Consider the following 13,595-nt stretch of genomic DNA (forward strand, 5'->3'; position numbering starts at 1 on the left):
GAGCTCAGAACAGATGCGTGGTCGCCACAGGTGGGGGGGTGGGAGTGGGAGAAATGGGTGAACTGGCTTGTTTAAATAAACCGACGAAAGCCACAGGGCACCTAGACATACAGTAACGTAGCAGGGAAACCCGCAGGAGAGCGGCAGGTCTGCACGTCCGCTGCAGCTGCTGGGGCCCTACGGACTCGTGCACGCACGCTTCCTTCCAGATGCTCTCAGATCCCCGCCAGAGGAGAAATCGGTACGCAGGGTGCTTTTGCAAATAACCCTTAGGTCTGTGTATACAATGGACACTGTGTTAATGAGAGCGAACGAAAAGAATGAGAGGTTTTCTTTTTATTTAAAGATTTTATGTATTTATTTGACAGAGAGAGACAGCGAGAGAGGGAACACAAGCAGGGGGAGTGGGAGAGGGAGGAGCAGGCTTCCTGCCGAGCAGGGAGCCCCATGTGGGGCTTGATCCCAGGACCCCGGGACCATGACCTGAGCCGAAGGGAGACACTTAAACACTGAGCCCACCAGGCCCCCCAAGAGGTTTTCTTTTAAAGCCTAGGTGCATGCATTTTTGTTCACCCTTCCTTTAGTGAGTCAAGACTGGGAGTGGGGGCACCTTGTGAGTTCCAATGGTTTCCAGATGGGGTTTCTGGCTTTTTCCCCCCTTCAATTAGTTGTATTACTTGATAAAGCAGTTATATTACCAGGGGACTTTCTTCAAGTACCAATGTCACGATTCTCAAGTCCAAATAAAGCTGAATAGTTTGAAAAAAAAACAAACAAAAACATGAGGCGCCCAGCGGGCTCAGTCAGTAGAGGGCGCCACTCTGGATCTAGGGGGCGGGGGGGGGGGGGGGGTTGTTCCAGCCCCACCTTGGGTGTAGAGGTTACTCACGTAAAAATAAATTCTTAAAAACAAAAAGCAACAAACAAAACCAAAACGAGGCTCACAGACACTGAGAACAGAGGCGGGGAGTGGGCAAAATGGGTGCGGGGGGCCGGAAGGTGCAAACTTCAGCCATCAAATGAGGAGGACCTGGGGCCGGACCGCGCAGCAGGGCATCTACCCAGAACCATCCTGCGTGGTGACCACGGTGCTCATGTCATAATAGGTACAAGTGTGGAATCATTAGGTTGTACACCGAAACTGAGATGTTGTATTCCGATGACACCTCGATAAAAAAAAGGAACAAATTCCACAGTGGGCACCCAAGCCCATGGCCTTTCCCATTTCCACTGCAGATCAGATCTCTTCAGGCCGGTTGTCTTAAGTCCCCGTATAAACACCATTCCTCGTTCTCAGGACATTAACTCACGTTCTCCCTCCCATTTCTTACAGAAATCCTCCTCTCGGAAGTGCTACTGCAGGCATTTGGGCTGTGCCATGGAAAACAGGTCTGGAGTTACTGTTTAGAAAGTTTTAGATGTTACGGGCACCCGGGTGGCGCAGTCAGCTGAGCGTGTGACTCTTGGTTTGGGCTCAGGTCATAATATCAGGGTCATGGGATCGAGCCCCACGCTCAGCAAGGAGTCTGCTTCTCTCTCTCTGTCTCTCCCTCCCCTGTGCTCTCTCTCTAAAATACATAAATAAATCTTTTTTAAAACGTTTAGATGTTAGAGTGGGTCTTACTTAGTTTTTAAATTTTTATTTATTATTTTTTTTTTTAGAGAGGGAGGGGGCAGAGGCAGAGGGAGGGAGAATCTTAAGCAGACTCGACGCTGAGTGGGAAGCCCAATGTAGGGCTTGATTCCATGACCCGAAGATCATTACCTGAGCTGAAATCAACAGTCAGACACTCAACCGACTGAGCCACCCAGGTATCCTGAGGGTCTTTTTTTTAGCATAAAAAAACTTTTTGAAGAAAAGTTTCGGGATGCCTGGGTGGCTCAGTCAGTTAAGCATCTGCCTTCGGCTCGGGTCACGATCCCAGGGTCCTGGGATCGAGCCCCACATCGGGCTCCCTGCTCAGCGGGGAGCCTGCTTCTCCCTCTGCCCCTCACCCCACTCGTGCCCTCTCTCACGCACACGCTCGCTCTAATAAATAAAATCTTTTTTTTTTTCCTTCTTAAAAGAGATTTATTCACCTGACAGAGAGCACAAGCGGGGGAGAGGAGTGGGAGAGGGAGAAGCAGGCTTCCCGTGGAGCACGGAGCCCCATGTGGGGCTCGATCCCAGGACCCTGGGATCATGACCTGAGCCAAAGGCAGACGCTTAACCATTTGAGCCACCCAGGCACCCCTAAATAAAACCTTAAGAAAAAAAAATTCTAGGAAAAGACACTATTCTCTGTTGATGACTTTTGCGTTCTTTTCTGTTGCTACTTTGGCTTCTGAAAAGGACTAAGACTTCACACAGGCGTTAACTGTGGGCCCTCTCAATATACAAACTTCTTCAAAATACGTGCTGAGGTGATCTAATCATAATTTGATGTTTTCTTAGCCCGCCTTGTAAATCAAAGAGCAAAAGCTCTGGGCAGAATTCCGGACGCAGAAGGAACGCACGAGGACCCCCCACCCCAGCGGAAGCCTGCGTCTGGCCAGGGACGGTTCACAGGCGCCAGAACTGCCCGGCAGGGCCGCGCACAAGACACACAGGATTAGGTGCCCCCTGACGTGGTCCAACAGGAAGTTCACAGTGTTACCTCGGAATTATTTTTGTAAAAAAGCAAAACGGAACACAAACCAACCCGCCTAGATCTGTCAGTGCACAGGAAATCCAGGGGACAGAAAAACATCTTAAATACCATTAGGATGCAGTCAGGAAAATCCAGAGACAATTCTGTAGAGAAAACACAGTTTCTTCAAAAAACAAATTGTAAGAAAAACGAAGAGGGAAGAGAAGCCTATAGATTGAGAAAGAACAAGGGGCATCAACGAAACGTTAGGATACAGAACGTGCCGGGGCGCCCGGCTGGCTGTCGCAGGAGCAGGCGACTCGATCTCGGGGTTGTTTGAGCTCCACAGCGGGCGTAGAGGTGACATTAACAGATACAGAACGTGTCTGCACCTTGATTCAGATAAACCAACGGTAAAGAGCTGAGAGGAAAATTTGGACACTGAAGAGATCTGATACTGTAAAATGCTGTCTTAAGATTGTGATTATGGGGCGCCTGGGTGGCTCAGTCGGTTAAGCGGCTGCCTTCAGCTCAGGTCATGATCCTGGAGTCCCGGGATCGAGTCCCGCATCGGCCTCCCTGCTCGGCGGGGAGTCTGCTTCTCCCTCTGACCCTCCTCCCTCTCATGCTGTCTCTCATTCTCTCTCTCTCTCAAATAAATAAATAAAATCTTTAAAAAAAAAAAAAAAAAAGATTGTGATTATGGTCCCAAAAGTGCCCCATCTCTAGAGACTCAGTGGGTACGCAGACACAAAAACGGGAGTCAAACCAACCCAGAGGGAGGAGGGATCCGGGGGGCATACAGGTAAAACAGAGCTGACCACAGGGCAGCAGCTAGGAGTTGGAGGAGGAGTACACCGGGGTTCATTATACTATTCTCTTTATTTTTCGGTATTTTTGAAAATTTCCATAATAAAATAAGCTTTTTAAAACGAGTTTTGTTTTGATAGCGCTACATTAGCAAACATTTAAAAATTTTCTTTTTGAATGAAGACCTCCCAGCAGAAAAATAGAACTTTCTGATGGACCATTAATTGGCACATTAATTAAATCTTCCAAGTTACCTAGAAACTGACAAAGTAAGATATTTTCTAAAAATATGGCACAAATTGCTGAATGTTATACTTTATCCATGAAAGACCACTAAAAGCTGGAAGTTTAAGTAAAAACAGAGAACTCTGACAAATTTTAACTTTAATTCCAGGTAAGAGTGTGGGCTCTGGAGTCAGCCAAATCGAGGCTTGTATTCCAGTTCGGCCGTTTTCTGTCTACAAGATAAATGTCTTCTGGCTAATGGTAACTTCTGTGAGCCTCGGTTTCCAGATCTTTAAAAGTGGGTGTAACAGAATTTCTTGATCACCAAAGCACTTAGTTCAGGGCCTGCCACATAGTAAGTACGCAGTAAATAAATCAGAACAATTCCACTATCCTATTTCATCAATTCTGAATGGACGTTTTCGCCCTCGAGTCCCTCTGGGAATCAGGATGCCTCTCCTAAGAGGGTTTAACTGGCACTTTTTCCTTCCTTCATTGTGTGTAAAATAATGGTGTGTACTGCAAATGGAGAGCACCTAAGATTCGATATAAGGATATGGTATCAATCCTGGGAAATCCGTATTCCCAACTTCTGTTTAAAAATTATCACAAACATAGGATAACCGATTTGAAATTTTAAAAATTTCAAAGTAGGAGCAAAACAGTTCCAACACATCATGAACAGAACAGTTTTGAGACAAATTTTTGTAAAAACTGGTTTATCAATTCCATTTTTGTATAAAACACACGGGAGGACCCTAGCAATCAACACACGAGTGCCGCCACATGGAAAGGTACTTTATCAAACTTTGAGCCTAAGAACGTACAAATGTCTCTTAGCGCGTCTACGGTCATTGTCTATGCTTTTCCATCCGCCTCTTTTAAAAATTCCACATATCCCCATTATTTCTTCTGTCCCAGTTACAGTACAATGACGGGGAGGAAGGGGGTTGGTTAAAACGATGCTCTAAGCGGTTTTCTGCTGTCCCTTCTTTCCAATCAGAGACTTGTGGATGTGCGGGATCACACCTGGAGGGAAACGCACAGAAACACATGAACAACTCAGTGCCTCGACGAAGAGCAACCACACAGAAATGCCAGTCACTGGGGCCTTTCACACGCTGACCCTGTGACAGTACCTACAGCAAGGGCTCCCACTCTTGGGGTCCAGGAACCCCACTAAAACTATGCGAAACCAAGAGCACCCACAGCCTTCAGGAGGTTCTCTGAAGGTGATCCCGCAAGGACTGAGAACCACGGCTCACATCTCACCTGCACTCATCCCGACGCATGCCCTGATCTCAGCCCTGACTTCCAAGGGCAGTACCCTGAGCAGTTTCTCAAGATCATTTCTAAGACACAGTTACGGGGTATGGGAAATATTTTAAACACTAGTTTCAAATATCATGTATGAGCTTTAGCCAAGGAGCTAGCTATAATAAAAGTAGCACTGTATTTGGCTACAAGAAGAAATATGTATTCAGATCAGGATGAACAGAAGAAGCCTTCGTTGTAATGGACCCAACACTGAGGGACTTCGCGCGCGCACGTGTGTGTGTGTGTGTTCTAGCTGACTTCACATGCACTGGCGACCGCTGATCTCACATATGTCATCTTACAAAGGCCAGTGACGAGCGAGGCTGAAGAGGTAATCCTACGTACCACCCCCAGCGATGGTCGCCTTGATAAGAGAATCCAACTCTTCATCACCACGGATTGCAAGCTGCAAGTGGCGCGGAGTGATCCGCTTTACCTTGAGGTCCTTGGAAGCGTTGCCCGCCAGCTCCAGCACCTACGAAGCACCCAGAGAGAGCAGGTCAGAGGGTGAAGGGTCTGAGGATCGGCGGAGACGTGCAATTATAGCAACAAAGACCCTTGCAGCATCCGTACGCGACAGATACATGAACCGACAACACGGGTCTTTCGTGCTTCGGATGCTTTTAGAGGGATCTCCTTACTTCACTGGGCCCTTTTATATCCACTTGCTGTAGGAACACTAGACACTTGAGCAAGAAACCTGCTGCTACAGAAAGAAGGGCGAGGGAGAACACTATCCCTTCGCCGAGATTCTCAGTGTGAACATCTAGGAAAATCATTCTTTTCCCATGTCCCTGTAGTCTATTTTCGCCCAGCCCTTAACGGCTGGGATGTATTTCTTAGTACTCGTAGAAGTTTAAAAACATAATGAAAGTAATTTCTCACTCAGAGTTTTTAACATCTCTGGGCCCTATAATCTGCAGGCAGCATGCTTTCTTCTAGAATGGGAATTTTCAACTAAAAGAATTTCCAAGTCCCAGCTGGCCGTAAAACTGCATCTGTAATTTGTTTTTTTGCCTCCCCGGACTACACCGGCATTATTCAACTCCTGATGGAAGTCCGACAGAAGTAACTCCCCGGAGCCGTGTGGAGACGGAGCGGCGGGAGCCCTGGTGTGCACCGGAAGCCACAGGCACACTTTACAAGCCGCCGGGACCCTACTCCGTTATCCCCTGAGACTCCGGCTGGTCTGGGGGGCGGCCTGGTAGCAGCATCTTTCGAAAGCTCCCCAAGTGATCCTAGTGCAAAGCCAAGGCTGAAAAGTGATTATCCCTGACCTTAGATTCCAGTATATTCTTTACTTCTGCTAATAACTAAACCCCCAAACTTAAGTATCTGGAACATTCTGAGCCAGAAGACTACGCCTCCACACGAGTCAAAGCAGTGTGCCCCTCTTCAAAGTCTGCCGCGAAGCACACGCACACTGGTGTGAGCTGCAGGAGAAAGCGGGGCAGAGGCTCCCCGCTGCCCACACTAAATCCCTGGCCCAGGACCTTACAGAGACGAGACTGTCTGTAGGTCAAGGACTCAGGGAGGCCAACGGAATGGCAGCGGTGACAATACACACATCAAACTTCCATCTTTCAGCCCCGGTCCCAACCACAGCCCTCCTGAGGAAGAACCTTCCTGTTCCACCAGGTTGGCTATATCACCACCACCTGACTTGCCTGCTACTCTAGTTACTTCCCTGGCTTGGGATGTGACTGAAGGAGTTTCGGAGCCTGAGAAGGGGCCGGAATGGAGGCACCGCTGATCCATCACCCAACTATTAAGGATTCATTAACTTATCTTCCGAAATGTCAAACTGACCAAGATACGGCATTTTATGCATACGACCCCACAGAGAACCAAAAGGATCCACTAGGTCTTTTACCAAATTCCTTATCACCATCACATATCTGTGATTTTAAAAAACGTATCATCACACTGGCAAACCCTTACCCCACCCCAAATCTTCACTCACAAGGAGTTTCTGGTCTAACCTCACAAAGATCACACAGCAGTGATACGTACAGTCATGGCTCCCTGTGTTACTAGTGTGGTATTGAGAGTATAGGATGTTCCTTTGCCACATCGCTTAAAAATAGGGATTGCTGACCCTTGTCTGAACAAGAGTACATCAAGGTGCCTTTTGACCCTGGTACTGAGTAACAAGCCGGTACGAGGCATCCAAAAGGGCGTATGTCTTTTTGTTTCGAGCCCCGACTCCATCGGTTCCGGCCCTTCCGAGTGCAGGCCCCTTCCTGACCCCACACACAAGACAGCCCCCCAGCACACCTCCGCAGTGAGGTACTCCAGGATCGCAGCACTGTAGACAGCAGCCGTGGCACCGACCCTCCCGTGGCTCGTAGTGCGAGTCTTCAAATGTCTGTGGATGCGGCCCACGGGAAACTGAAAGACAGACCACCAGGATGGGAAGCACCTGAGAGTCTTAGCCTGTGACCGAAGGCTGAGTAACGGGGGTAACTCAGGAGAGAAGGTAAATTTGGTTGTGCCTATCAGAAGTCAGACCTATCTAGCAACGAACAGTTCCTAGGACCTGTGCATGTCCTAGTAAGGAGCCCCAAATCTTCATGCCACTTACCCTCCGGAGGAGAGAAGAAAAGGTAGAACACCACGAACCAGGAATTCAACCCCAATATGGAGCGTCATAGCCACGGGCAGAGAAACCACGTGGTGCAGCACCCACTGCACGTCCCACGGGGCCTCGTGTCGTGTCAGGATCATTAATCCCTTCACGGAACAGCCTCATGGGACTTCCTCTCCCACCACCTTCCTCAGGCCCCAGCGCCACCCTTCCTTGCTGTTTCAGGAGGTGACCTGATAGCTAAGAAAAACTAACACCATTTTCTCACCGGGACTCTGAGAGGAGGAACTTTCTCAGCTCACAGGGGTCCTTGTGCCGCACCCCTGCGCCCCTGACCGCCCCCACCCCACCCCCACACTGCTCCCCAGCACCGCGGCAGCTCTACCACCTTCCCACTCGCTCCTTTCATCTGCACCTCACTCAAAACAACTCCACGTCTGTGGCAACAGCTCCAGTTTGTCTACATATCTCCTTTCCAAAGGCAAGACTGACTGATTTACGTTTAAGTAGGCGCCACGCCCAGCATGGAGCCCGACTCGGGGCTTGAACTCACCACCTCGAGCTCAAGAGTCGGACACCTAACCGACTGAGCCACCCAGGCGCCTCTCCAAAGGCAAAATTTAAAAGGAAATCCTGAAACCCTAACTTTCCTGTCACCTGTTTTATTCCAATCCAAACCTGGCTTTTGCCAAACATCATTCTTTTCCCCTGCTTCATTCTTCCCCTCCTGCTATCTTTTTTTTTTTTAACATATAATGTATTATTTGTTTCAGAGGTACAGATCTGTGATTGAACAGTCTTACACAATTCACAGCGCTCACCATAGCACATACCCTCCCGAATGTCTGTCACCCAGCCACCCCATCCCTCCCACCCCACCCCCCACTCCAGCAACCCTCAGTTTGTTTCCTGCGATTAAGAATTCCTCATATCAGTGAGGTCATATGATACATGTCTTTCTCTGATTGACTTATTTCACTCAGCATAACACCCTCCAGTTCCATCCACGTCGTTGCAAATGGCAAGATCTCATTCCTTTTGATGGCTGAGTAATAATCCACTGTATATATATATCACATCTTCTTTATCCATTCATCTGTCGATGGACATCTTGGCTCTTTCCACAGGCCAAACATCATTCTTGAAGGTCAGTGGTAACACTTGAACTGCCAAATCTAGTGGCCATTTCTAGATCAAATTCTTAAGGAGGAAAGGCATGGTATTCTGTTTGTTTACACTCCTTCACTAAGTAATCCTGAGCTCCCCCAGAGCAGGCATATTAGGACCTGCAACCCCATTTCTTCGTCAGCTGCAGAGATTACAGAGTTCTAATGGTCTTCCAGTTCAGGCTGGTCTTCAGGCCTTTCTTTCTCTGACTCAAATACCATGTGTTTCTGAGGGTCCACCCGGGTCCTCGTGTTCCTTTCTCATGCTCTACATAGCAAACATCCATAGCATCAACTACCAACTTTACATACATGATCTTAAACTTGTCATTCTTTCGATCACTCCCTCTTGGAAAGGGGGCTCAGATCTATGACTTTTGGATGTCTTTGTGTGTGTTTTGCTGGAACTTCAAATCACTCACCTGAAATTATGTCATAACCTGTTTCTGCCACAAGACAAACTCCTCTGACCCTCAGATTCCGAGCCTTAGGGAAACCTTTCTCCCCTTGCCTCTCAACCCTATGCCTCCCCTTCCCCTCGTGGAGGACACACACACGCCTCCCATTCCTTCCGCCCTGCTCTGGCTCAGGTCTGTGTAACCTGACCCCTAAAAGCACCAAAACAGCCTCCGCGGTCGTCCCGCTGCCACCTGACATTTTCAGGTTTACACGATGCTCTAAAATACAGAATTTACCATCAAGAGTAACTTCACCCCCCTTCCTTCAGTACCCCTGGATCATGTCATCCTCTTGCTCCAAAACTTTCAGTGGCTCACCACAGCCAAGAGGATAAAAGCCCCAACCTTACAGTCTGGCCTTCACACTTTCCTTTTAAAAGGGTCTCTTATATGCAGGGAGTAATTCTCACTCATTCAGAAAATCTTGAGTTTGGGGATTAAGGTTGCAACAACTGAAATATAAGAAGTTTGAAAATATTTAGTGTTTTGAGTACATCACTCCAGTCTGCAACTGAAGCTACTGGGGAAATATTCAAAGGACAAATGAATAGCCCATTATTCTACCCAAGTCTATCTCATCCTCAGAGTTACCTCTATCTCATCCTCAGAGTAACCATACCACTGCAGATACCTTCTCCAAAAGAAAAATCGAAGCAGACTTATTTTAATGTGATACAATTTATAAAAGAGCCAGGAACATACTTACGATCTAGAAGTAACAGATTTTAAGAGAGCTAAATCACAGAGTTCGTTTAAGGTCATTTCACAACTTGTTTTCATTTAGAAGAATACGAAGTAAAAGACTGTTGTTTTAGGATTTAAATTTAGACCAAATAATCTCATTAAAAGGCCAGCAATACAAGTACATTTTCATAGTTAATGAAACATCTATGGGTCCTGAATCACAACAGTAAAACTAATTTAATAGTGAATTACGAGAGCATCATTTACCTGCAGACCGGCTCTCTGGGAGCGAGACACTGCCTTAGCCTTGGCCTTCCCACTGTCCTTTCCGGCTTTGCCTCCAGCCTAAGTGAAAAAAAGGTCCAGGTGAAGAGTTGAAAATGCTATTTCAAAAATATTTGGGAAACAATTTCTTCCAGTTTTACCTCAGGTAGTTAAAAAAAACTCTAGGTGATCTCCTTCCTCAATTTCAGATATACATGTGTTATATCACCATTTATTAATTCATATAATCATGATGTCAAACCTTAAATATCTATTTAAAATGAGGTTCCTAAAAGTTAATTTAGGTTAAATTTAACCCTGAAGAATCTTCATCAAGTCAATATAACTTTTATGCTGGAAATACTTCATAATGAAATATTTTAAAGACATTTAAAAAAAGTTAACATGTATCATTTCCACAGAAATAGTCAGAAGTTAGCTATCTGGGGAGAGAGGGAAAAAAGCACCTTAAAAAAACCAAACCCTCAAAAACTTACTCTGGGAAACAGCACGTGACCCAGCAATCCCACCCCGGGTCTCCACCCACAGGACTGAAAGCAGGGGCTCCGACCGCGCACGTCCAGACAGAAACGGCCGAGTCTCTGGAGGTAGGGAGTGCAGTGCACGCGTAAAATGGACGAGTGCTCAGCTATGAAGAGGACATTCTGGCACCTGCTCGGACACGGACAAACCCTAAAGCCATGGCCCTAAAGGACAAATACTGTTGATGCATCTTACAGGAGGCCCCTGGTCCCAGCCAGAGGGACGCAGAGAAGGGTGGTTGCCAGAGGCTGGAGAGGAGCCGCAACAGAGGCTTAGTGCGTAATGGGAGCAGAGTTTCACTGGGGGAGGAAGGAAGAGCTCTGGAGATGACTGGCAGTGCCGGCTGCGTAACAACTGAATGGACTTAACGCCCCTGACTGGACACTGAAGAGTGGCTAAAATGGCAAGTTTTGTTACGTGTATTTGCTGCCAGCTTACACCAAAAGGGTCAAACAAACCCTACTATCAACAGCTAGCAAAAGAAATATTCAAAACGTCTTACAAACAGGACATCGTCCAGAGACGCAGGGGAAAGTATGCAGCCATTTCAACAAATGAGACGCGGTGTGTGCGATACAGAACCCCCGCAACAGATTTCTTCGAGAAAAAGGCGGAGCATGTGCGAGGGCAGTGAGCTCCTACTTCTGCAACACGGGGCACTGCACACACAGGACGTGTGCACGTGCGTTTCCGGGAGGTGGCAGCGAGTCCGACAAGTCAGGGGCCTCTGGGGAGGGGACAGCGAGAAGCCGCCTGGCAGAGAAACCCAGGTTCTCTTCTGGACTGCGATTTCACCGGCCCAATCCGATACGGCTTCAGTTTAAAAAAAAAGCTGCTTAAAACGTAAAATCAGTTTACAAGATGGGCCAGCTGTCTCGGGGAGTGGAGCGAAGCTTTGGGCCCGCAGATCCTTCCTAATGCGCGTTCCTTAAGAGAATTTGCGAGCTACCAAAATCAATCGCACACACTCCGCCCAGTTGCCTGTCGCAGTGGTTTTTCGTTTGTTTCTTCTCAGTCGGTTTAACGTTTAGCTCCCCAAACGCTGTTAGGTTAGCAGGTATTCGGAGCAGGAAACACGTCTACAAACTACTCCTTCCTTACGCTCGGTCCTTCCGCGACAGGGAAGGCTGGGGCGCCCCGCACACCTGAGCAACTCCCGCCCGCACGGCTACACAGGAGGAGGACCCGTGTCATTTCGGGTTTCTGGCTTCGGCTGACACTGAGCTCCTCACTCGCGCGGCCGACACCGAAAGCGCTTTAGCCCCGGAGTCAGAAGTTTACAGCGACGGCCGCCGTCCCCGGGCCGGGCCAGGAGGGACGAGCGAGCTCCCATCACGAGCCGCCACCTGCCAGAGCCCGAGGGGACTCTCGTCACGCGGTGCCAGCCGCGGACCCGCGGTGTGCGCTGTCCCACTCGCTCGGAAAGGCAGCGGGCACCGAGCCGCAGAGACGCAGCGGCCCGCGGAGGTCCGCGCCGGGTCGGAGGGGCCCGGCCGGCCCGACACCCGCCCGGGGCCGCGGCTCAGCAGCAAGCCCACAACTCGCCGCCGCGGCATTTGTAGCTCCCGAGACGGGCCCGCGCGCTTGGCCGCTGGCGGAGGGACGCGGGTCTGCGGCGCTGCCCGGGGACACCGCCGAGAGGCTGCCCGCCCGCCCGCCCGCCCGGGACACAGGCCGGCCTCACGGCCCGCTCCCCTCTCTGCGCGCCGGCGCCACGGCGGGCGGGGCGGCGACGCCTCAACAGGTAGCGGCGCCACCCGCCGCCGCCGCACGGCCGCCACCCTCACCATGGTCTCGGCCGCTCCCGCCCTCGCTCCCGCCGAGCCGCCGCCGCCGCCGCCGAGCCGCCACCCCGCAGCACCGACCGCCGCCGCCGCCGCTGCCGCCGCCGGAGCCCGGACAATAACCGGGGCCCGCTCCGCACCGCCCCGGCCAATCCCCGCTCGCCTTGCTGGTTTGAACCCCGGCGGCCGCCCAATCGTGCGACCTCTTCTAGCCAGGCCCCGCCCCCGGCACCTCCTCCCTAACGGCTGTTTGTTTTTGCACACGGCACGCGGGGGCGGGGCCTCCAGCCCCAACACCGACGCGCCTGTGTGCGGGCGGGGGCGGGGCCACGCGCGGCTCTCGGCCTGTCTCCAGGGCTCCAGCCCGACGAACGGAGGGGCGGGCCAATGAGGGCGGACGGCTGTCGGTAGCCAGCCAATGAGAACACCGCCCGCGAGCAGGGAGGCGGGCCGCCGTGAACGACGGCGGGGTTAGCCAATGGGTGGGGCGAGCGGAGGTGGCGGTGGCTTTCCCGCGCGCTCTCTGCGCCCGCTCTGCGGCCGGTGAGGAACGCTTGGGACGCCAGCGACGGGGGGCCTCGCTTGTGCGCGTGCTTCCCGCAGGCCGAGGCCCTCGGTGGCGGGCGTTCGGGTCCCGGCGGCGCCCGAGCGCGGACAGAACGCGGACACCGGAGTGCGGCCGGCCGCCCCAGGACCGGCCCCTCCGGGTGGTCCTGCCGTTATCCTTCCGCGCGCGCGGCGCCCTGCGTCGGCCTTTGTCCCTGCTACGCCTGCCGCCTCCTCCGGCGTCCGCCGGGGGTTCGCTCCTGCGCCTGCGGGGCGGGCACGGGGGGCGGCGTCCGCGCCGCCGGCGGGACCCGGAGGTTTCCGTGGGGGCGACCTGTGGCCTCCGGGGTGGGGACGGGGTGTGGGCCCGGCATCCCGGGGCAGGTGCCCGCGGTGTCCCGGCCCGCCCCGCGCCCCTCCCCCGCGCACCTGCAGACTCCGCCCCGGAGACCCGACCTGTCGCCTCGCTCCCTGGGTGTGTGGTCCGCGCAGGGCACCTCGTTGTCCCACGGCCGTCCCACGCGCGGGGTTTGGGCGAGGCCAGGTGCGCAGCCTGGGCCCGCACGGACCTCCGCTCGCCGCCTGCTTCGCGGCGGGGTTGT

At 51.5% G+C, this 13,595-nt stretch overlaps 1 protein-coding gene across 1 annotated transcript; it reads right to left on the bottom strand.

Moving 5' to 3' along the window:
* Nucleotides 1-4,346: 4,346 nt before the first annotated feature.
* On the bottom strand, nucleotides 4,347-12,530 carry LOC118024506 (histone H2A.V). The gene is made up of 5 exons (XM_035026444.1): nucleotides 12,451-12,530; nucleotides 10,124-10,201; nucleotides 7,239-7,352; nucleotides 5,307-5,436; nucleotides 4,347-4,673 (listed from the first exon to the last, which is right to left on the bottom strand). Exons 1-5 carry the CDS (start codon nucleotides 12,451-12,453, stop codon nucleotides 4,612-4,614), a joined length of 387 nt encoding a protein of 128 aa, XP_034882335.1. The 5' UTR covers nucleotides 12,454-12,530; the 3' UTR covers nucleotides 4,347-4,611.
* Nucleotides 12,531-13,595: the final 1,065 nt, after the last annotated feature.

This window comes from Mirounga leonina, unplaced genomic scaffold (assembly GCF_011800145.1).
Source record: "Mirounga leonina isolate KUSES-001 unplaced genomic scaffold, KU_Mleo_1.0 Mir_199, whole genome shotgun sequence".
NCBI lineage: Eukaryota > Metazoa > Chordata > Mammalia > Carnivora > Phocidae > Mirounga > Mirounga leonina.

What these genes read in the sequence shown, in the direction of transcription:
- LOC118024506 (XM_035026444.1), bottom strand. An exon ending in CCCAGAGAGCCGGTCTGCAG is followed by an intron (nt 7,353 to 10,123) that starts GTAAATGATGCT and finishes TCTGTCTTTCAG; the next exon opens with TTTCCCGTGGGCCGCATCCA. An exon ending in GGCGACCATCGCTGGGGGTG is followed by an intron (nt 4,674 to 5,306) that starts GTACGTAGGATT and finishes GTTTCCCTCCAG; the next exon opens with GTGTGATCCCGCACATCCAC.